The 23762-nt window shown below is 32.7% G+C and overlaps 2 protein-coding genes across 2 annotated transcripts; one reads left to right on the top strand and one right to left on the bottom strand.

Annotated features, from left to right (window-relative positions):
* Positions 1 to 443: 443 nt before the first annotated feature.
* Positions 444 to 6812, bottom strand: LOC109813436 (uncharacterized). Its single transcript, XM_083070084.1, has 5 exons — positions 6241 to 6812; positions 4855 to 5968; positions 3525 to 3932; positions 1544 to 3145; positions 444 to 1280 (listed from the first exon to the last, which is right to left on the bottom strand). Exons 1-5 carry the CDS (start codon positions 6747 to 6749, stop codon positions 747 to 749), a joined length of 4167 nt encoding a protein of 1388 aa, XP_082926210.1. The 5' UTR covers positions 6750 to 6812; the 3' UTR covers positions 444 to 746.
* A 7187-nt stretch (positions 6813 to 13999) lies between these two features.
* LOC109813420 (uncharacterized) lies at positions 14000 to 21694 on the top strand. The gene is made up of 6 exons (XM_083070081.1): positions 14000 to 14849; positions 15122 to 16235; positions 17320 to 17727; positions 18107 to 19708; positions 20249 to 20848; positions 21329 to 21694. The coding sequence occupies exons 1-5, from the start codon at positions 14362 to 14364 to the stop codon at positions 20786 to 20788; spliced, it is 4152 nt and encodes a 1383-aa protein (XP_082926207.1). The 5' UTR covers positions 14000 to 14361; the 3' UTR covers positions 20789 to 20848; positions 21329 to 21694.
* The last annotated feature ends 2068 nt before the right edge of the window (positions 21695 to 23762 follow it).

Genomic DNA, 23762 nt, shown 5'->3' with positions numbered 1-23762 from the left:
TGATCAGATGTGTTGCAGACAAAAGCATCACCATGCACTCAAATATATGATTCTTTAATTTTAATTACAGGAACCTATAGATTTAGAGTGCAAAAGCATGCACTTCAAAGCATGATACCTCTTCACCACCAACGATCAAGTGGTACGATTTTTTATTTAATTTTTTACCTAATCTGGAAATTGAATTATTTAGTACGTAGCTCTAAATATTTAGAGGGAAAATTTACTATAGAAAGCACAATCTAACTCAAACAAGTTTGTGCATTACGAGACACATTTTGTTGTTGGAATGGAGAGCATGTAAATTAAGGTAACCTTCATCTAAACAACTAGTTTTTAGAGTTGAATTTAGGCTCAAACTCAATTTTTAAAATAATATCAAAATTTATTCTAAACATATACTCTCAAGATTTTTTAGTTTACAAATATATAATCTTAAGCAATTTCAAACAATGTGAGACTCAAGTCTTTTAAAATATCTCAACAACTCTATAATGTATAACACCTTGGGCTCGTGAAGAGAGCTTATAACAAAGACAATTCTACTAAAAGGCAATCATGGTCTTAGACGATTATCTAATATATATCAATCTCTTCTAAACAACACCAACTCCTATAGCACAAAGTAAATAATAGACCAATCAGAAAGAGAAAAATCAAATCGCTTTGAAGTGTAACAGGAAAAGATATTGGCAATTGTTCCGGCATCTCCAGTTATCCACTTCCTTTTGACACTCATCTTCATATCAGATAGGATCACCATCTTCATAAGTGTTGAAAAAAATGACCAATTTTTCTGAGACAGATTGCAGGCCATTGTCCAATGACTCTTCGCCTCCTTCATAATCATCATCCCCTTCAAAGATTAAATGAACCCCACATTTTTTTAATTCCAACCCCTCATCAAATGGTGGATTTCTCTTACTCACACAAAATGTATCACCACCTTTTAAAAAGGTTATCAATTGATGATAATCATGGAACCTACACAAGTGTATGTGTTCTTCATCTGTCCTTGGCACCCCACAGATGTTTAACGTTGTACTGAAGAGAGGTTTGCCCAGTTTGAGAACATTCGCTTCAACATCAATCACGCCAGGCATGTCATCTCGATTCTCATTTGGTATATCAATGTTATGGTTGATTGAAAGAACAACACCAACAAGTACACCTTTTAGCTCAAGATTTTTAGGCTTGGAAAAGCTGACAGTTTGTCCTGAAAGCCATTCAGGTAATTTGCCTCCTGGCATGCTCAAATTCTGTAAATTCCTTAATGCCTCCTGTCATACAAATACTCAATTGGTTAGAAGCTATAAGAAGCAACAGGAAATTTATTCCTGATTTTTTTTTTAAATTTATGTATGACTTGCATATGTGTGATTTTTATTAAATTACTCCATCTATTCCTTTTTAGTCCTGATAGTTAAGGACAAAAGTCACATTGTTTTATCTAGATAAGGACTAAAACAAGACAGATCATCATTGTAGGATCAATTTTTTTTAAGCCATTACTTATTCATTTGATAGAGAAGGCATGAACAACCTTTGAAAGTCTCTTGCGTATTTGTGAGGAGCATGCAACGCAGCCACCAAGGTACAACCTTCTCAAGGACTTCAAACCTTCAAGACCAGGAATATCCACCACTTTTACACAGTTTGTGAGTTTCAACTCCTGCAGGCTCTCTAAATTTGACATGTCATGGATAGTTTCTAATGCAGAACAGTTTTCAACATTCAGCTCAATCAAGCTTGAAGGAAGTGAGGGGAGAGAGATCAGCTGAGTGCAGTTTGGCAGTGAAAGCACCTTGAGAATAGAAAGTCCCTTCAAGCTGGAAGGAAGGCTGTGAAAATCATTCAGGCCCAACTTTAAAGTCTCTAATAGAGATAAATTCTCAAATTCATCTGGAATTTTCCCAGATATTCTCCAGGCTCGTGCATCAAGCTCAGTTAGCAAGGTCAGATTGCAGAAGGAAGATGTTAGTACAAAAGGGCTGGGGTTCCCTTCAGGTTCTGCAAGGAAGCTATTTTCATTGGAATTTAAATCAGGCTTCTTTGCCATTCTCAATGTTCTCAAGCTTGAGAGCATACCGAAGCTTTCAGGTAAGTTTGACACAGCCGTTTCCTCCATGAAAAAGTGATATAGAGATTTCAAATTTCCGATAGAAGGTGGAAGCTTTCTGAGCATTCTACATTTGTTCAATCTTAAGGTTACAAGATTTTCTAGCAATCCAACGGACTCTGGCAATTCCCTGATATTTCCATTGACCATGTTCAGTGTAGTAAGAGATGCTAGGTGACCAATAGATTCTGGTAAATATTCAAGATCTTTACAATTCTGCAACTGAAGTTTCCTCAGCAGTTTCATCTCTCCAATCTCATCTGGCAAATTTGTGATGGCTGTTCCATCTAACTGAAGATCAACTAGTGAAGCCAAAGTTTTAATTGAATGTGGCAACGAAGTGAGAGATTTACAATTTCCAAATGATAACTCTCTCAGGTAAGATAAAGAACCAATGGCAGAAGGAAATTCTTTAATTGCAGTTCTATCAAACCAAAGTTTTGTCAGTGATATGAGATTGCCTATAGAATCAGGAATTACAGTGAGAGATTTACACCACATCAAATTGAGTTTCTCAAGGTTATTCAATGTTCCAACAGAGTCGGGTAATTCTTCTAATCCAGACCCATATAGAGATAATTCTTGCAAAGAACACAGATGTCCTATAGAACTAGGTAGCCTTCTCAAATGTTGGCAACCTTCTAAAACAAGCTGTTCAAGTTTGGTGAGGCGAAAAATGGATTGAGGCAACTCTGCTATAGCTGTGTTATCAGCATGAAGTGCTTTCAAGGATTTCAGGATGCCTATGTTTTCTGGTAATGTTTTCAACTTGGAGCAGCCAGAGAGAAAAAGGCTCTCTAGATCTTTAAGCCCTGAGACATCAATCGGAAGGTCAAAAAGGCTTGAACAACGAGTCAAATTTAAACTACGCAAGGTTCTCAAACTGCCAATTGATTCATGAATCTTAGTTAGATTAATGCAGTTCTCCAGATCAATCTTCTCTAGATGTTGACACCCAGATAAATCAGGGATAGAAGTGAGTTGGGTGCAGTAGGAAAGGTTCAAAACCATTAAGTTCTGTGGCACCTGCTAAAAAATGTGATGTTATTCTATATGATATTATAATAACCAAATTAGAGAAATACTACAAGAACACTCAACTTTCGTTAAGTTTTTATAACAAGTAATTTTCTTTAAAATTGTTTTTTGAAAGTATAGTTTCATAAAGTGGTTTGACTTGTGTCAACTCTTTTAATTATCATAAAAGGGCTATCAGATTGGTATAAAGATGTTCAAATCATAATAAGAGTCTATTTGAATATCAGGTAAAAGTACTTTTGAGAGTCTTTTTACTGAAAATAAAGAGTATCTTTTAGTAGAGAAACTCCGAAAGTGCTTGTAAGTTTGTATTTAAATAGACTCCAAGTTTTTTCTATTCATACTACATAAGTTAGCTGAAGCATACCTTGGAACCATTCCATGCCCACAATGTTTCTATTTTCTTGCTGTTTCTGAGATCAAGGACAGTCAGCTCTCGTGGCCAAAATTCCAAAGGCATGCGTTCTAAAGGACACCCTTGCCATTGTAGCCATTTCAGTTCAGCTGGAAGAAACTTTCCTTCTAATTTCAGATTATTGATCTGAAGCTGTCTCAGGTTAACCATTGGTTCAAAGGATTTCGTATGAAGTACAACCTCTTTGTTTTGATCAGATTGAGGTAGGAGACAATTCAGAAGGTACTGTTCGATGAATGCTGATACATTTCTTAAACTTGATTTCGATTGAAGGTTCTCCGTAAAAACTGATCCCGCCTTGCTTTTATAAAATCTTTCTTCCTCAAAATCAAGCACAATTCCTTGAATAGATCTAGTTCCCTACATTAGCATATATATAATATTGGTACTTATATCAAAATTTACGTATTTGAATTGTTCCAGTCTATGAATAGCATGCAGATCAAACGTAATATATTAATAATCAAACAATGACACGTAAGTATAACTCTAAAACCAATAAAGGATGTAATCCAATTTCTATATCTTGAACATCAAATAATCGACACCATATGAGAACTAGTATACAATTATTTTACCTCTCACGCTTATCTTTTATATATGCATGCATCTCAAAATATTCCTCCAAATTATCCTAAAGGTTTGAAAACAAAAACAGAAACATTTTTGAATAATTAAATAGTATCACATTTTCGCTTTATTGAGTGTTTGTTTAGATAAATTTATCCAGAAACATGTTTATAATTTAAAAAAAAAATGAACTAAATTTTTTTATAAATTAAAACTAACTTACACATAAACTAATTTGTAATCACACATAAGCTAGTTTTCACTACGGAGTATTTCATTTTTTTTCTTTTACGTTTTCTTTTCAGAAGTGCATCCGGATAAGTTCCACACAAACTCTAAATAAATAAATGATCTCAAAGGCCAATTTGTCTGTTTGTGATTTCATCTTATATTTTATTTGTCTTTACCCCATGTCTCCAGCATGAGGACAGTGGAAATTATTCTATTATCAGGGATCATCATACTACCATCTTATAGAACATGTCATAATTTATCCGATCACTCACTTTTTTAATAAAAAATGAATAAATTATTTTGGATGAATTTTGTTTGTAAAGCTTTCTATATTAACGTTTCTTAGTCCTGAGGCACTTCACGTCATACAAGTAGTGCTGTTTATACATATTAAATTATTAATCTAAACTGTAACACCTCATCCTTGGAAAGATCCATATGTTGTGAGACAGTGTTATGCAATTTTAATAATCCTTACCGTGCGACCCTCCAAAACAGCCATGATTTGAGCACGATCCCACAATCTACTACGCATACCCGGATCAACGAGGTTTTCATCTAGAACAATTTGCCTGCCCATGTCTCTAATTTGATCATGCATCCACAGGGTATTCTCCTGAGTGATTTTGATTAAGCATTTCTGCACAAGTACCGTGATAGCTATCTCACCCCTAAAACCACAACCTCTTAACACATCAATAACATCATCACGCTTCATTCCCATTTGGACAAACAAACAAGCAATATCAAGGAATATACTCTTCTCTTCTTCATCCAACCCATCAAAACTAATCTTCAATACATCCTGAAGATGCTGTGGCCGAATTTCACTCAGCTTCTTCAGAGCATCCTCCCATTCCTCTTCCCTCCTCTTACCAAACAAATACGAACCAAACACTTCCACAGCCAAAGGCATTCTTCCTGTCAGAGACACTATCTTCTCTGACAAATTCTCAAGATTTTCTGGCGGTTTATTTCTTCTCAGTGCATGGTAACTGAACAACTCTAGAGCTTCAGAAAGATTCAATTCCCTAACTTCATACAACTCGTTTACATGACTCTCGGGTAGAACTTGTGTGTCCCTTGTGGTGATTATAACACGGCTTCCATCGTTAAACCATTCCCTCTTACCAATCAAAGCATGAAGCTGCTTTACATCATCAACATCATCCAAGACCAACAAAACTCGATTCTCACTAATTCGTCCTTTGATAACAGAAAGACCAACATTGACATCACTGATGGTAGGAGACCCTTCTCCAGGGAAAAGATCTTTAATGATTTTGCTCTGAAGGGAAACCAAACCATCATCACCTTTAGATGAAACTTGTCTGACACCGGAAATGAAGCAGCGATGCTCAAAACGGTTAACAAGGGCATTGAAAAGTGCCTTGGCAAGGGTGGTCTTACCAACCCCACCCATCCCATGCAACCCCAAAACCTTGACACCATTGGATTGAACTTCCAACATCCTCATCACCTTCTCAACACGTTCATCAAGACCTACTGCAAACTCGGGCACACCCAAAGGAGTATTACTCAACTCCTTCATAACCCTTTGCACCAAACGCCGAATCAGGTTATCTTCGTTACTAACACAAAAACAACAACAAACAAAAACATTAAAATAATAATAAGGAACCTGTCATGTGAAGGCAGTGAATCAAGCCATGAACATTTTTCTATTAGTATTGGAATTCCACTCGTTTATAATAAAACTTGTGAATTTATCCATGTGCCGTCATTTTGTTTAGTACTATATAATAATAATAATAAATGATATACGATGAGTATTTTATTATTTAATTTAAAATTTGTGTATTATAAGTTGGGAGAAATTTATGGGTGAGCTAAAGAAGTAAACCTGCCGTTAAAAACCCAACCAGCAACGCCACCAATTTTCTTGAAAGCTCCCCTCCACTTTGAAACCGTATTTTCCCCAAACCTTTTTTGATGCGAGGAAAAACCCAGTTCGAAGGGATCCGTCTGGTGTCGGACCTGGCTCGGGTCGACCTGGTAGAAAACGGGCAAGACGAGCCTCCTTGTGTGGCAAATCTTGGTGAGTTCTTCGAGACACCAATGGGAAGAGGCGTAGTCTTTAGAGATGATCACGATGAACGCTGCCGAGTCATCGATGCCCTCCATCAGCCCACGCGCTATCTCCTCCCCACGCTCCAATCCGACGTCGTCCAGGAACACGCGAACCCCACGCGCCTCCAGAGACTCGTACAGACCCTTCGTGATGGTGTCCCGCGTGTCGCTGCCTCTGAAGCTCAGGAACACGTCCCACCGGAGCCTGAAAGCTCCCGGTGTCGGCGCTATGATGTCAGTTTCCGGCGACCGAGACGACATCGTGGGAATATAATTTTTCATTTTAAATTATCACTTGGAATTAGAATACATAAGGTTGGAGTTCACTTGTGTCATTTCTGCTGATGAATGATTGAATGTACGTTGACGAAGACCAATAAGTCCAATCAAACTTTATGTAATACTTACTACTAGGTTTGTTTTTTAATACTTTTTTATTAAGCTTAAATTTTTTTTTGGTACATGTAATTTCACAAATATGTTACTTTAGTTATTTTAAGATTTTATTAGGACTTTTTATTATAATATTAAAAAAATACTGAAATGTTATATTTTAAAATATATTTATTAAAATGTTAAATTTACTATTTACTTTAGTTAATATATACATGATTTTTTTTGTGACAATATATACATGATTTTTATCTTATAGCTTAAAAATTTTATAAGAAAAAATTATAAATAATTTAAAGATGCATAATTTTATTATGCAATATAAATTAAAGAATACACACAATACTAAAAGAATGATTTTAATTAAAGATCAATTATATTACTTAAGAAACATAAATAAATAACTTGCATAAATACTTTGAAATCAAATTCATTATGTGTATCATACATAAGTTAAAAAAATAAGTAAAATAACTTTCATACATATATCAAAATCAAATTCATAGACAACAAGCCAACAATTAATGGCACCTAATTGAGTTCAACATGTGTAATATGTGTTTCTTAGTGTGTATAAAAAACGTTTAACTTGTTAATGACCAACTAAACAATTTACATTGAGGATGAAACACAATGTAATTGAGACAAAATTTTAAAATTACATGTGTCTTACTCACATGTCATTGTTACTTGTAAACTTATTCACCATGATTACATGTCTTACATACTGTTGTCCATGGATATTGTGTTGAGAACACGAATTGAGGACTTATTCATAGACTCTTACGCAAGTTCCCCATGATATAATAAAATGTCTTAACTCAAATTTCAATGCCAATTCTTCTACTTCTAGTATTAGGATAAAGAATTCTAGTATTAGGATAAAGAATACTATCGATCCTTCCACTATGACGATTCTAGTTTCAAATCGTTTGATACTTCAACTCCTTCTAATTACAAGAGTCATGTTATTTATAAGGATCACCCCAATCTAAACTCCATCAGTGAATGTGTGGTGAAACTGCAAACTGAAATACATGATACTCTTCAAGATTTGATGGCAAACTATGATGAGCATGAGATTCAAGCGCGACTCCTGGGATACAATTGGAGATGCAAAACTAACAAGTCTATAACCTAGAAAAGAGAGAGTAGAGAAGAATAGAATAATGCTAAGTGCATCTAACTGAATTTCAATATTTATAGGAGGAGATTTTAGCCATTATGTTATAATTAATCATGATAATTAAAATAATTAATTTTAAAATATTTGATCATTAAAATTAATTAAAGCCATAATGGTCAAGTTATTATATCTCATTAAAATTGATATTAATTAGGCTTAAAAAAATCTAATTTAAATTTAAAATAATTTAACAAATTAATCAACCTTTTGAAATATCTCAAATATGCAACACATACATCATGTTTACAAATTGAAATACATCTCCAATGTGTACAAATGGTTGTTTGAAAAGTTGGGCAATGAATAATATCGGTCACAATGTAATGAACCATAGATCTACCTCAATCCTTTGGACATGAAAATGAATAAAAAATGATATCCAAAATCCTCGCATATATGTACAGAAATGGATACGGGAGAAACCAGTCAATTGAAAAGATGTTTCATGTATAAAATCCATGTCATACAAAAAAAAATATTCTTATTGTGCCAAAATTTCTGACCAACAATAATAATTTCTATAAAATATTCTATTGTTATACCTTTTATTTTGTTTCTAATGTTATTTTGATTTAAAGTCAAATTTACAACCTCATAGATTGTTTGATTAATTTTAGTCACTATAATATATTAAAAAATATTTATGAAAAAATATTTTTACTTTCTTCCAGTTGGTTATCAAATACACAATACAAATTTATTAATTATCATTAAAAAAAATATCACATTTAGAAATAAATATATTATTAAAATAAAAATAAAAATAATTTATTTATTAACTAATTTTCTATTATATCACTATTTCTCTTTGAATTTTCCATTTCTATAATTATAATATAGAGTTTTATAATAAAAATATTTTCTATTATAAAATATAAGAAAATTGGATTTGATGCTAAAATAATATATATATATATATATATATATATATATAGGTAAATAGATGTAATATATATAGATAGATAATTTAAAGTAAAATAGAATTCAAATAGAAAAATGGGATGTTAGGAGGATTATTTATCTTTTTCTATGTTATTAGTAACAAACACTAAAATTTTAGGAAAAAAAATAATGTATCACTTTTATTAATTTACTTAAATTACAACAGAGCTATAATAAAAATTTAAAATTAGTTTTTAAAAAATTTAAAATTTTCATCTTTTCTTAATCCTCCTTTCTTCTCCACTATTCTCTATCATTGTCATTTCTCTTTTTGCCCCGTCAATGAAGATGGAACAATAACGGATGTCGGTATGTATCCTGGTGTCAATATTGATGTACACTTGATGATTGAAGAATTCCATCTTCTATGAGCTGCTTTAATATACGTTGCATCACCTTTGTCATGTTTCTCTTTTTTCTTTTCCCATTAGAAACACTTCCTGGTTCATTGCTTTGCAGAATTATGAAAGCTAAAATTATATTTTCAACCACAAACAAAGCTTTCTTGGCTTATTAGCAAGCAATCTACCAAGAAAATTTTCCTTTTCCTAGGACATTACTTGATTGGAATCTGGAAGCTCCTATAAATTTTAGAAATTGCAATGACGATTATCAACGGAGTTATATTCATTATAATTTTAGTTTTAGATCGCGATAGACCATGGTTTTCAATTAAAAATGACCAGAAACATAGATGGAAAAAGAGTTAGAGAATGAGAGAATTCAGGAGAGAGGAAAAGTTTTTTTTTTTAATTTTTATAAAAAAATTTCAATTTGTTATAATATTCCTATTGCAATTTAAGTAAACAAAAGTGATATATGATTTTATTGTCCTAAAATTTTGGTGTTGACAATTAACATACTCAAACTAAAAGAAGAAGTGAGAGTAGGTTAGTAATTTCACACACATATATAAAGATAGATATATATATATATATATATATATATATATATATATATATATATATATATATATATATATATATTAAGTTCACAAAGTTCTTTACATATATACGTGCGTGTGAAGAAAAGAGAAACATTAGAAGGAGGTTGAATAGCATTATTCAAAAATTCTAACTTTTTGCATAGCAATGAAGTAGTGACTTAACAACTATAAGAGGACATATGAAGTAAAGAATGAACTTAAAGATTCATATTAGTTTTTTCTCAAACTCTCAATTATTGAGATTATGTCCAGTTTTTGATCCAACCATATAAAGTTTCATTATCTTATCAAATATACAATTATTCTTTACAAAATCACTTTTGGCTCACACCTAAGTATCTTTGAATTGCTTCTTCAAGCAATCTATCTAATTATTCTTTTTACACAAAGCCTCTTCAAGTTTCAACATTGAGTATTCTTTTGTAGACAAGTCTCTTCAAATTCAAATAACAAGTATTCTTTTACAGACAAGTCTCTCTACACTCAAATTCAATAACTCAAAGTTACAAAAGTTTATAAGGTTGTTTCATTTTTCTAGTAAGATGTGATATAACAAATTACGTACAAAGACTTCTTATAGGAAAAAAAAGAAGGAATGTAGTTTTTACAATGATCGATATCTGTTTTTGTCTATTTCTTTTTGAAGTTCAAACTTCTTTTTATAATGCTTTAGTGAAGATGACTGTTGTAAAACTTTGAACTTCTCTCTTATGGCTTACTTCGTTTATTTTCACAATTTTCCTTTTGAGGAGAGAAGTGTTTGTTAGTGTAATAAATATTTACATTAAATGTTTTACCAAATTGTCACTTCTTATTTGATAAAAGAAGTTCTTTATCATCTTTTGACATTGAGTAGGTAGAACCATGCATGTGTTAGGATGTTGTAATGAAATAACTTTCAACTACAACTTTTTGTATTTGTAGAGATTTGTTTGTCATTTTCTAACATAAAGTATGTCTTTCTTTCCTTTTTTGTAGAACGTCGTTATCAATGAAGTATTTTAAATTTGATTTGTTAAGGGAACATTCAAAAGTAGTCAATTTCTCATTTAAAGATTGTTAAATGATAAATATTTAATGCATATATCTTTTTATAATTAAAAGTTTGAATAGTTTGTCTTATCCATTAACATGATCGTTTTAATAAAACTATCAATGATCGTCTTAATAAAACTATCATGTTATACTAGGATTCGTCTCACTAGTAAATTGTATTTAAAAGAAAATTCATCCTAGTCAATTTTTAAAATTTTATTCTATTGATAAAAAATCTTTATGTTTGTTAATAGTAAAACTTAAAAACAAAGGGATTTGAGATTGTTTTTTATCTAACAATATATTTTGTAGATAAAAATGAATTAATTAATATTTTATATAAGATTAGTTAATGATGATTGAAAGACTTGCATTCAATCTTCATTGTTATTATTGTATTTTTTTCATTTTGATAAAAAAAGAGAAAAAATAAATAAATAAAAGTAATTAAAACATTTCTAAGGTTCAATTTCTTTACTTTTACTAGTTAAAACCTGAAATCAAATATGATCGACTTCCCTTGTGTTTTATATGCAATGAAATGATCAATTTATAATTCTACTAACAAATTCTCAAAGATATTGGTGGTTAATTTTGACCTTTCATGAAGTCTTCATATTATCTTACTCTAAACCAGTGATTTAAAACTCGGATCGAACCGGCCGGTCGGACCGGTTGGACCGAGAACCGGTGGTCCAGCCGGTCCAAATCTTAAGTTAGATCGGTTATGCAGTCGACCCGTTTTAAACCGGATTGAACCGGTCAATTTTCCACTTCAACCAGTAAACCGGTGAGTCAAATCGGTTCAACCACTTTTTTTTCTTATTTTTTTTTAAATTTTAAGGGACCATAAACCACAAAAATAATAATGAAAATTGAATCTCTTAATGGAAGAGCAAAGAGTCTTATTAAATATAACAATGACTACTTGTTCTAATGTATTTGTTTGTAATATATACAAATACAACTTAAATAACTTTTATAGTATATTATTAATTTTAAATTATATATTTAATAATATAATATCTATGTAGATATTACATATATTATTTTGTGATATCAATTACAAACATATTATATATGTACATATTATTTATATTTTTAATTTGTATTAATATACTGTTTAACATGTATTTTTTTATGTATTTTTTTTACAAAATAAAAATAAAAATAATTTTAAATAAGATAGAAAAATTGAAATTTAAAATAAGATTAAATTTATTAAAATTTATAAGTATAAAATATATTTAATATGAATATTTTTTTAATAAAAATAAATAAAAATCAAGTCATGCGGTTCAACTAATGACCCACTAGTTCAACCTTTGACCCACTGACCTAATACCTTAACCGGTTCGATAATCGGTCCAGTTTTTAAAACTATCCTCTAAACTTTTCTCAGCAAAAAAAGGAACATTTTCTAAGTTTTTAAAACTAATTAATTAAAGCACCAAATGCTCCTAATGTTTTCATGAAGCCATGTTAGCAAAAATATATTTTATTTATTACTTTCTTCATTAAAAAAATGTTTAAAGTTTTTTTTCTTCCATACATGTTAAAAAAATTAGGTTAAATTATAGTTTTTAATCTCTTTATTTTTGTCAATCCCCAATTTTGGTACCTTTATTTTAAAATACAAAATTTAGTCCTCCTATTTCTAAAAATATAAAATTTTGATCTTTTTGTTAAATTAATATTTCTTAATCATTAAGTTTTAACATTTATAAGATAAAAAAAATACATGACATTTAAAAATTAAAAAACTAAAAAAAATATTAATAAGATTTATTATTAATAAAATAAAATATCAATCAGTTGTTAAAATATATAAAATTGAAGATCTTATACATATTATTTTTTTTAATTTTTTATTCTTATATGTTATGTCAGTTAATATGACGTTACTTTAGTAGTAATGGGTTATTTAAATTTTGATCAATGAATATTAAATTAATGGTAAAACTAAAATTTTGTATTTTAAAAATAAGAAGACAAAATATTTTTATTTTAAGATATTGTCAAAAATAAGAAAATGAAAAGCACAATTGAATTGGAATGTAGAATAATTAACTTATTGATTGAAACATAATTTAAATATGTTTTTAGTGTCTCAAATTTAGGATAAGTTTATTTTTAATTTTTCGATTTTAAAATTATTGTTTTCAGTCTCTATAATTTTTTTAAAATATTATTTTAGTCTTTCATATTACTAATAACATATATGAAAGAGGTAAATTGAGATAATTATACGTCATTATTTGAGTTTAATGTGATGTTTTCACTAACAAAGATACTAATAAATATATTTTATATGATAATATTTAACAAAATTTTTAACAATATTTAAATATAAAGACTAAAATAAATTTCTTTTAAAATTATAAAAACTAAAAAGACTAATTTTAAATTTAAAAAATTAAAAGTAAATTTACAATAAGTTTTAAAAAATAAAAATATATTTAAACCTTAAAAGATTATGTAATACTTACTATTCATCCCAATATCCCATGATTATAATTTCATCACATTAGTTATTCACTGAATTACGATAAGTTTGGAATAAAAATTTAATATTTTACTGAAAAATGAACTCATCACTTAATATAATTTTTTAATATTAAAATGTCATTTATTTTGAAATAGAATGTATAATTAAAAAATGTTTAATATCTTCTCATTTTATTTTATTTGTCGTTTTAGTAAAAAAGAAAATATTTTAAATTTTTATTTCTTTTATAATGAGAATGAAACCTTAAATATTTTTTATCACATAATTAATCATTTATTGTAGAGTTAGAAAATTAAAAAATAAAAAATGAGAGAGAATATAGAAAGAAGAAATATATTAGTCTCTGATATATAAAGAAACAAAAACTAACTCACGATGGCCAATTAAGAAAATTGTTAATGTACATATTAATTATTTTTTCTAATAATTTTTATTAGCGTTCTACTAATCATTTTAAAATTATTTTTTAATTCCTTAAAATTTCATTGAAAACTCAAAACTAGAATATGGTGGATTTCTACTGCGTTTCATTGGACATGCTGGGCAGTGGGCACACTGGGCAGACTACAATTCTTGAAGCTCCTCAGATTCTCGCTCTTCTCAACTCTGCTCCAATCTTCGTTACACCATTTATATGCTAATCAAACCCTTCTCCCACTCTCAATATATATTCATAATTCCTTACATGCATAACTTTTCTTTTTTTGATGCTTATCTTCCTCATGCCACTCATTCTCTCTTCCAGAATAATTGGAGACAACACGCTACCTTAAATCCCTAATCTTTATATTTATACATTTCTTTAATTTACTCCTAACTCTTAACAAACCACCTCACCCTTGCATAATATTCATTCCGGAAAGAGTAACCAACACCACACACCATGTCATCCCGGTCGCCGGAAACTGACGTCATAGCGCCGACGCCGGGAGCTTTCAGGCTCCGCTGGGACGTGTTCCTGAGCTTCAGAGGCAGCGACACGCGCGGGACCATCACGAAGGGTCTGTACGAGTCTCTGGAGGCGCGTGGGGTTCGCGTGTTCCTGGACGACGTCGGATTGGAGCGTGGAGAGGAGATAGCGCGTGGGCTGATGGAGGGCATCGATGACTCGGCAGCGTTCATCGTGATCATCTCTAAAGACTACGCCTCTTCCCATTGGTGTCTCGAAGAACTCACCAAGATTTGCCACACAAGGAGGCTCGTCTTGCCCGTTTTCTACCGGGTCGACCCGAGCCAGGTCCGACACCAGACCGGCCCCTTCGAACCGGGTTTTTCCTCGCATCAAAAAAGGTTTGGGGAAAATACGGTTTCAAAGTGGAGGGGAGCTTTCAAGAAAATTGGTGGCGTTGCTGGTTGGGTTTTTAACGGCAGGTTTACTTCTTTAGCTCACCCATAAATTTCTCCCAACTTATAATACACAAATTTTAAATTAAATAATAAAATACTCATCGTATATCATTTATTATTATTATTATATAGTACTAAACAAAATGACGGCACATGGATAAATTCACAAGTTTTATTATAAACGAGTGGAATTCCAATACTAATAGAAAAATGTTCATGGCTTGATTCACTGCCTTCACATGACAGGTTCCTTATTATTATTTTAATGTTTTTGTTTGTTGTTGTTTTTGTGTTAGTAACGAAGATAACCTGATTCGGCGTTTGGTGCAAAGGGTTATGAAGGAGTTGAGTAATACTCCTTTGGGTGTGCCCGAGTTTGCAGTAGGTCTTGATGAACGTGTTGAGAAGGTGATGAGGATGTTGGAAGTTCAATCCAATGGTGTCAAGGTTTTGGGGTTGCATGGGATGGGTGGGGTTGGTAAGACCACCCTTGCCAAGGCACTTTTCAATGCCCTTGTTAACCGTTTTGAGCATCGCTGCTTCATTTCCGGTGTCAGACAAGTTTCATCTAAAGGTGATGATGGTTTGGTTTCCCTTCAGAGCAAAATCATTAAAGATCTTTTCCCTGGAGAAGGGTCTCCTACCATCAGTGATGTCAATGTTGGTCTTTCTGTTATCAAAGGACGAATTAGTGAGAATCGAGTTTTGTTGGTCTTGGATGATGTTGATGATGTAAAGCAGCTTCATGCTTTGATTGGTAAGAGGGAATGGTTTAACGATGGAAGCCGTGTTATAATCACCACAAGGGACACACAAGTTCTACCCGAGAGTCACGTAAACGAGTTGTATGAAGTTAGGGAATTGGATCTTGATGAAGCTCTAGAGTTGTTCAGTTACCATGCACTGAGAAGAAATAAACCGCCAGAAAATCTTGAGAATTTGTCAGAGAAGATAGTGTCTCTGACAGGAAGAATGCCTTTGGCTGTGGAAGTGTTTGGTTCGTATTTGTTTGGTAAGAGGAGGGAAGAGGAATGGGAGGATGCTCTGAAGAAGCTGAGTGAAATTCGGCCACAGCATCTTCAGGATGTATTGAAGATTAGTTTTGATGGGTTGGATGAAGAAGAGAAGAGCATATTCCTTGATATTGCTTGTTTGTTTGTCCAAATGGGAATGAAGCGTGATGATGTTATTGATGTGTTAAGAGGTTGTGGTTTTAGGGGTGAGATAGCTATCACGGTACTTGTGCAGAAATGCTTAATCAAAATCACTCAGGAGAATACCCTGTGGATGCATGATCAAATTAGAGACATGGGCAGGCAAATTGTTCTAGATGAAAACCTCGTTGATCCCGGTATGCGTAGCAGATTGTGGGATCGTGCTCAAATCATGGCTGTTTTGAAGGGTCACGCGGTAAGTATTATTAAAATTGCAACAAATGGATCTTTCCATGCACAAGGTGTTACACATATGGAGTTTGATTATAATAATATACTTTTATATAGGGATGCCAACGCGGCAGGTTAGGTAAGAGTTTCATGATATCCCTCCCCATTTTTGCGATTCTAATTTATCCTCGTATCCGTATGTAATTTCCGTCCACATTCCCGTCCCTTTCGGGTATCTGGTAAACCCGTATCCGTATTTGTAACCGTAAAAAATTATTATTATTTTTTTAAAAAAAAAACACAATATTTTTAAATTATTTTTTCATTATATTATAATTATAATTAAATTATTTTTCTATCTCATATTTTAATCAATAGATTTCTTAATAATTAAACAACTATAAATGTTTCACATTATAATAAATAATTAAATTTTGTTAACATAATTCAATCGAGGACGGGTACGGGACGAGTATATATATACCCGTACCCATACCCAATTTAATATATTGAATTTTACCTGTACCCGTACCCGTACCCAGTCAAATTGAGTATTTCTTATCAAAATGAAGATGAGTTCAGGTATTACTCACATGTAAAGATTTATTTATCATCCCAGTGTAGTGATTGTCTCCCTACTAAGATACGTTAATTTAGAAAACAAACAAAAAGCGTTCAAAATCAATTATTATTCACTATAAGACAAAGTAGCAAACAGACAAACTGGTCTTCGATTTGAGCCCATTTATTTAATAAATCAGAATGGAGATACTGTTTAATCATACAAAATGCATCTCTTTTTTGTACATCTTTAGGACAATTTTGTTGTCTCTTTGATTTAGAGGAATATTTTTGTTGCGCATGATAAAAATAATTGTATAGGATTTCTCATACGTTGTCAATTATTAGATGTTCAAGATATGGAACTGGTATTACATTATTTGTTGGGTTGTGTTATACTTACGAGTCCTTGTTTGATTAATATATGACGTTTGACCTGCATGCTATTCATAGATTGGGACAATTCAAATACATAAATTTTGATAGAAGTACCAATATTTTTTAGTCCGCTATATGCTAATTTCTTGATTAACTTTGTTTTAACGTAGGGAACTAGATCTATTCAAGGAATTGTGTTTGATTTTGAGGAAGAAAGATTTTATAAAACCAAGGCTGAATCAGTTTTTTCAAAGAATCTTCAGGGGAGATTAAGCTTAAAAAATGTATCAACATACATCAAACAATGCCTTAAGAATTGTCTCCGACCTCAAGCAGAGGAAAACAAAGAGGTTGTACTTCATACGAAATCCTTTGAACCAATGGTTAATCTGAGACAGCTTCAGATCAATAATCTGAAATTAGAAGGAAAGTTTCTTCCAGCTGAACTGAAATGGCTACAGTGGCAAGGGTGTCCTTTAGAACGCATGCCTTTGGAATTTTGGCCACGAGAGCTGACTGTCCTTGATCTCAGAAACAGCAAGAAAATAGAAACCTTGTGGGCATGGAATGGTTCCAAGGTATGCTTCAGCTAACTTATGTAGTATGAATAGAAAAAACTTGGAGTCTATTTAAATACAAACTTACAAGCACTTTTGGGAGTTTCTGTACTAAAAGATACTCTTTATTTTAAGTAAAAAGACTCTCAAAAGTACTTTTACCTTATATTCAAATAGACTCTTATTATGATTTGAACATCTTTATACCAATCTGATAGCCCTTTTATGATAATTGAAAGAGTTGACACAAGTCAAACCACTTTATGAAACTATACTTTCAAAAAACAATTTTAAAGAAAATTACGTGTTTAAAAACTTAACGAAAGTTGAGTGTTCTTGTAGTATTTCTCTAATTTGGTTATTATAATATCATATAGTATAACATCACATTTTTTAGTAGGTGCCACAGAACTTAATGGTTTTGAACCTTTCCTACTGCACGCAACTCACTTCTATCCCTGATTTATCTGGGTGTCAACATCTAGAGAAGATTGATCTGGAGAACTGCATTAATCTAACTAAGATTCATGAATCAATTGGCAGTTTGAGAACCTTGCGTAGTTTAAATTTGACTCGTTGTTCAAACCTTTTCGACCTTCCGATTGATGTCTCAGGGCTTAAAGATCTAGAGAGCCTTTTTCTCTCTGGCTGCTCCAAGTTGAAAACATTACCAGAAAACATAGGCATCCTGAAATCCTTGAAAGCACTTCATGCTGATAGCACAGCTATAGCTGAGATGCCCCAGTCCATTTTTCGCCTCACCAAACTAGAACGGCTTGTTTTAGAAGGTTGCCAACATTTGAGAAGGCTACCTAGTTCTATAGGACATCTATGTTCTTTGCAAGAATTATCTCTATACCGGTCTGGATTAGAAGAATTACCTGACTCTGTTGGAACATTGAATAACCTTGAGAGACTCAATTTGATGTGGTGTGAATCTTTCACTATAATTCCTGAGTCTATAGGCAATCTCATTTCACTGACAGAACTTTTATTTGATAGAACTGCAATTAAAGAACTTCCTTCTGCCATTGGTTCTTTATCTTGCCTGAGGGAGTTATCAGTTGGAAATTGTAAATTTCTCACTTCATTGCCAAATTCAATTAAAACTTTGGCCTCACTTGTTGAGCTTCACTTAGATGGTACAACCATCACAAATTTGCCAGATGAGATTGGAGAGATGAAGCTACTGAGGAAACTTGAGATGATGAACTGTAAAGATCTTGAATATTTACCAGAATCTATTGGCCACCTAGCATCTCTTACTTCACTGAACATGGTCAATGGAAATATCAGGGAATTGCCAGAATCCACTGGATTGCTAGAAAATCTTGTCACCTTAAGATTGAACAAATGTAGAATGCTCAGAAAGCTTCCACCTTCTATCGGAAATTTGAAATCTCTACATCACTTTTTCATGGAGGAAACGGCTGTGTCAAACTTACCTGAAAGCTTCGGTATGCTCTCAAGCTTGAGAACATTGAGAATGGCAAAGAAGCCTGATTTAAATTCCAATGAAAACAGCTTCCTTACAGAACCTGAAGAGAAACCCAGCCCTTTTGTACTAACATCTTCCTTCTGCAATCTGACCTTGCTAACAGAGCTTGACGCCCGAGCGTGGAGAATATCTGGGAAAATTCCAGATCAATTTGAGAACTTATCAGTATTAGAGACTTTAAATTTGGGCATGAATGATTTTCACAGCCTTCCTTCCAGCTTGAAGGGCCTTTCTATTCTCAAAGTGCTTTCACTTCCAAACTGCACTCAGTTGATCTCTCTCCCTTCACTTCCTTCAAGCTTGATTGAGTTGAATGTTGAAAACTGCTCTGTATTAGAAACTATCCATGACATGTCAAATTTAGAGAGCCTACAGGAGTTGAAACTCACAAACTGTGTAAAAGTGGTGGATATTCCTGGTCTTGAAAGTTTGAAGTCCTTGAGAAGATTGTACCTTAGTGGTTGCACTGCATGTTCCACACGAATCCGCAAGAGACTTTCAAAGGTTGTTCATGCCTTTTCTATCCCTCAACCTTTGGTCAATGAATGAATAAGGGCTTAAAAAGAATTCGAATAAATATCTTTTTAATCCAGATTAAATAGAATGTTTATTTTTAGTGACTCAAAAATAAATTTACTCATTCTAGTTCTCCTTTACGAAAATGTGTCATGTATAATCCTTATTTCCATAAATGAAAACCGAAAAAAAAAAAGTAATTTTTTTTGTGAAGGACAAAAATTACATATGATACATTTTCGTAAATGAGGGAATAAAACAAATTATTGTCGAGGAACGAAAAATCATCCTTCTCGTAATCGAAGGAAAACCCGGAATCTTTTATCCTAAAATTGAGTTGTCTTATTTGAGTCCTTATTTTAATAAAACAATGTGAGTATTTTACTTATCATCAGGACTAAAAAGGAATAGAATTTTAAAATGGACTAATTTAAAAAAAATATCATACATAATTAACTGATATAAATTAAGAACAATGAGGAATAAGTGTTGCTTCTTATTGCTTCAAACCGAGTATTTGTATGACAGGTGGCATTGAGGAATTTACAGAACTTGAGCATGCCAGGAAGCAAATTACCAGAATGGTTTTCAGGACAAACTATCAGCTTCTCCAAGCCTAAAAATCTTGAGCTAAAAGGTGTAATAGTTGGTGTTGTTCTTTCAATCAACCATGGCATTGATATACCTAATATGAAGCGAGAACATATGCCTGGAGTGGTTGATGTTCAAGCAAATGTTCTCAAACAGGGCAAGACTCTGTTTAGTACAGTGTTAAACATTCGTGGGGTGCCAAGGACAGATGAAGAACACATACACCTGTGTAGGTTCCATGATTACCATCAGCTGATAGCTTTTTTGAAAGATGCTGATGCATTGTGTGTGAGTAAGAGAAATCCACCTTTTGATAAGGGGTTGGAGTTAAAAAAATGTGGGGTTCATATAATCTTTGAAGGGGACGATGATTATGATGGAGGCGAAGAATCACTAGACAAAGGCCTACAATCTATCTCAGAAAAATTGGCCAATTTTTTCAGCAGTGATGAAGGTGGTGCTCCTATCTACCGATAATGAAGATGACCTCTAAAGCGGTTTCTCTTAAAATCATGCCATATGAGTATCGGGTCGTGGGTATGTATAAAAAACTTTTTTTTTTTAAAAGACTTAGGTACTATTTAGATACATATGAAGCATTCGCCCTTCCCTGATAAATAAAAGTATAGTCTTTTAGTGAAATAGAAAAAATAAAATAAAAAGTCCTTTACTTGTATATAACATAAGAAATATTTCGGTTTTGACCTCCTAAATCTCTCTCTCTTTCTCTCTCTATATAAAAAAATATAATATATATGAATGCTAAGTATAACTGGCTCCAAGACATTCGTTACGAAACATTTGAAGATGAATGAGATTCATTTTACATTTCCTGAAGTTGTTATTTTACTAAATTTAGAGGTGATCCTTTTCAAAATATTTATTGATTGTTGATGACAAGAAATGATAAAATTAAAACGGTTAAAGTATGATATTATGATCATATTTAGGTGTTATAATATTATTTGATGAACATTTATGTCTAATTTTTGCTTCTGAAATATGCGAGGTGCGAAGGCTTGCCACTATTGGAACGTGTGAGTGGGAGGTTGTGCAGTGGGAATGCAAGGATGAGATGGGAGGTAAAATGGTGGAAAGGGAAAATAATGGGGGAAAAAGAGAAGGAAAGGAAAGAGAAAAGCAAGTGCTGCTACTGAAAATCGCTTTGGCAGGGAAGCGATGGAGCTCGTGAAAAGACAAAGGTTTGAGAAAAGTCCCGCGGGGTTGCTTAAGTAGTTTGTAAAAGTTAAGTACCGTCCCTTGTCACAAATTTCCATGAGAGTGGAGTAACATGGCAATGGAAATTGCTAAAATTAAGACACATACATTCTTCAAGATACGTTACTTGAGTCTATATGAAGAAGTTTGATTTATTTTCCAAGATATACATTCCTTCTATAATAATTAATTTTTTTAAAATTTATTAAAAAATATAGTATGAGTTGTCAAAAAAGTGAGTTATGAGATGTTAAAAAGTGAAAGTGCTTATAAGTAATTTTTATTGAAACAAAAATTGTATAAATATAATATGAGTTGTTTATAAGTGATGTGACATAGAAAAACCTATTTAAAGTGGATGAGAATTGTTTATGAGCAATTTTCATTGTAGATGTTCTTATGAATCTAATATGGTCACTATTAATCATAACACATGGTGGATTGATCTAGTTTTACAATCCACATTTCTAATGCCTTATAAGGTATGGAAACCCTAAAGAGGCCAATTGGAGGTGATTCAATGCATTTATATATCAATTTTTACAACCCCTTTAATGAATTAAAATCCACATAATTATTTCAAAAGCCTTTATATTATTTTATAAAACACGTTTTCTTAATTAAAATGTTCTTTTATTATTCACAACATACTTTCTGATTGGAAAGGAAAAAAGAACACCGAGAATAATTGGTAGAGAAAGGAATAAGGCTATTGATAGGCAACTTCGTCGACTCTTGTTCAAGTATTGGCATGGATTAACAAGACACAAAGAAAGCTTGTGAGATCATAATACCAACCAATTCTAGTTTAAAGAGTTACTTTCAAGAATACATGACCTCCCTTACTAGACCCAAGCTCTCTTCTGTTTTTATCATGTTATCTCTTTCATCTTCTAAGGTAGTCTTTAATCCTTTCTTAGTTGGTCTAACCTCTTTAGCAATTTATTGCACCACTTTAGGTCCTAATACAAGGTTTTGACTAGGGATGACAAATAAACCCGTATCCGTGGGTAATACCCGAACCCGTCCCGACTTTGACGGAGAATACCCGGTTTGACCGGGTACGGGTACGAGTATGAGTAAAACCCAAAATATTAAATCGGGGACGGGTACGGGTACGTGTATATACTTACCCGCCCCGTCCTCGTCCCCGTCCCCGTCTCCATCCCCGTCCCCGGTTTCATACCCGTACCCGATTTCATTTTAAATTTTTTTAACATTTATAAAGTTAAGACATAAGAGTCTTGCTACTCTATTGCCCCTGGCCATAAACATTTGGGAATTTATTTCTTTTAGCTAGGGTTAAAAGTGATGAGTTGAGACTCTACTCTCAAGCCCCGCAGCCACAACCCGCAGTGCCGCACCAGCCCGCACGCACCACTCCATCTCAAATCAGTGTGATTCTTCGAGACTCTCATGGAATTGCTGAGGTGAAGAGTGTCACCCGAAGCAAGATTCTCTGTATATTGAAGGCTCACGGTATGGTGTTTCCCCTTTTGCTTGGTTTTATAATTTTTTGGGATGAGTTCGTTCACCTGCACAAAGCTCATGTGTGTGTGCCGTGTTTAATGGATCACTAACCATTGTTACGTAATTGACTTAATGTTTTTTTGGCTTCATTTTGGGTTTGTGTAATCATGTCAGGTTATAGCAAACTTGGGCCTTTGCATTTCCGTCTATGATATCAGATCCATTGATGGTGGATTTATCTTTGCTAGTGATGGGGCTCCAACCTTTACGGTATGAATTCATGGGTTGTTTTTGAACGTCTCCTACATTTGATAGTTTGAAGTTGAATGCAGACTTTTATTTTTGATAAGTTATTTTTTTAAAAAAGAAATTATTTTTTTTACGGGTACGGGTACGGGTATACCCGATACCCGACGGGGACGGGGATGCGACAAAATTTACATACCTGACGAGTATGGGGACGGGGACGAGTATGGGTTTGAGTCGCGGAGACGGGGACGGGTATCATAAAACCCGTACCCGCCCCGCCCCGTTGCCATCCCTAGTTTTGATTAACTCAAGGGTGTTCCACATTCTTTTCCATACTCAAAAAGACAACTCTAAGAAAATCTTCTAAAGGTGATTTTTTCTATCTAACCATCCATCCAAAGGTAATAATACGTTGAGTCGATCCTATGTTTGGTTCACTACTTCTGTGACACTCTACCTAAAATCTAAAGGTAAATCTGAAGTATCTATCTAACCAACACTCAAAAGGAACACT

This window comes from Cajanus cajan, chromosome 3, assembly GCF_000230855.2.
Source record: "Cajanus cajan strain Asha chromosome 3, NIPB_CcT2T_4, whole genome shotgun sequence".
Classification (NCBI taxonomy): domain Eukaryota; kingdom Viridiplantae; phylum Streptophyta; class Magnoliopsida; order Fabales; family Fabaceae; genus Cajanus; species Cajanus cajan.
Note: the sequence above shows the minus strand (reverse complement) of the source record. Positions and strands in the feature narration are given on the sequence as shown.

What these genes read in the sequence shown, in the direction of transcription:
- LOC109813436 (XM_083070084.1), bottom strand. Translation starts at nt 6,749, where the DNA reads ATGAAAAATTATATTCCCACGATGTCGTCTCGGTCGCCGGAAACTGAC. An exon ending in GGTTGGGTTTTTAACGGCAG is followed by an intron (nt 5,969 to 6,240) that starts GTTTACTTCTTT and finishes TTTTTGTGTTAG; the next exon opens with TAACGAAGATAACCTGATTC. An exon ending in CTGTTTTGGAGGGTCGCACG is followed by an intron (nt 3,933 to 4,854) that starts GTAAGGATTATT and finishes ATGCTAATGTAG; the next exon opens with GGAACTAGATCTATTCAAGG.
- LOC109813420 (XM_083070081.1), top strand. Translation starts at nt 14,362, where the DNA reads ATGTCATCCCGGTCGCCGGAAACTGACGTCATAGCGCCGACGCCGGGA. An exon ending in CTGTTTTGAAGGGTCACGCG is followed by an intron (nt 16,236 to 17,319) that starts GTAAGTATTATT and finishes GTTTTAACGTAG; the next exon opens with GGAACTAGATCTATTCAAGG. An exon ending in TCCGCAAGAGACTTTCAAAG is followed by an intron (nt 19,709 to 20,248) that starts GTTGTTCATGCC and finishes TTTGTATGACAG; the next exon opens with GTGGCATTGAGGAATTTACA.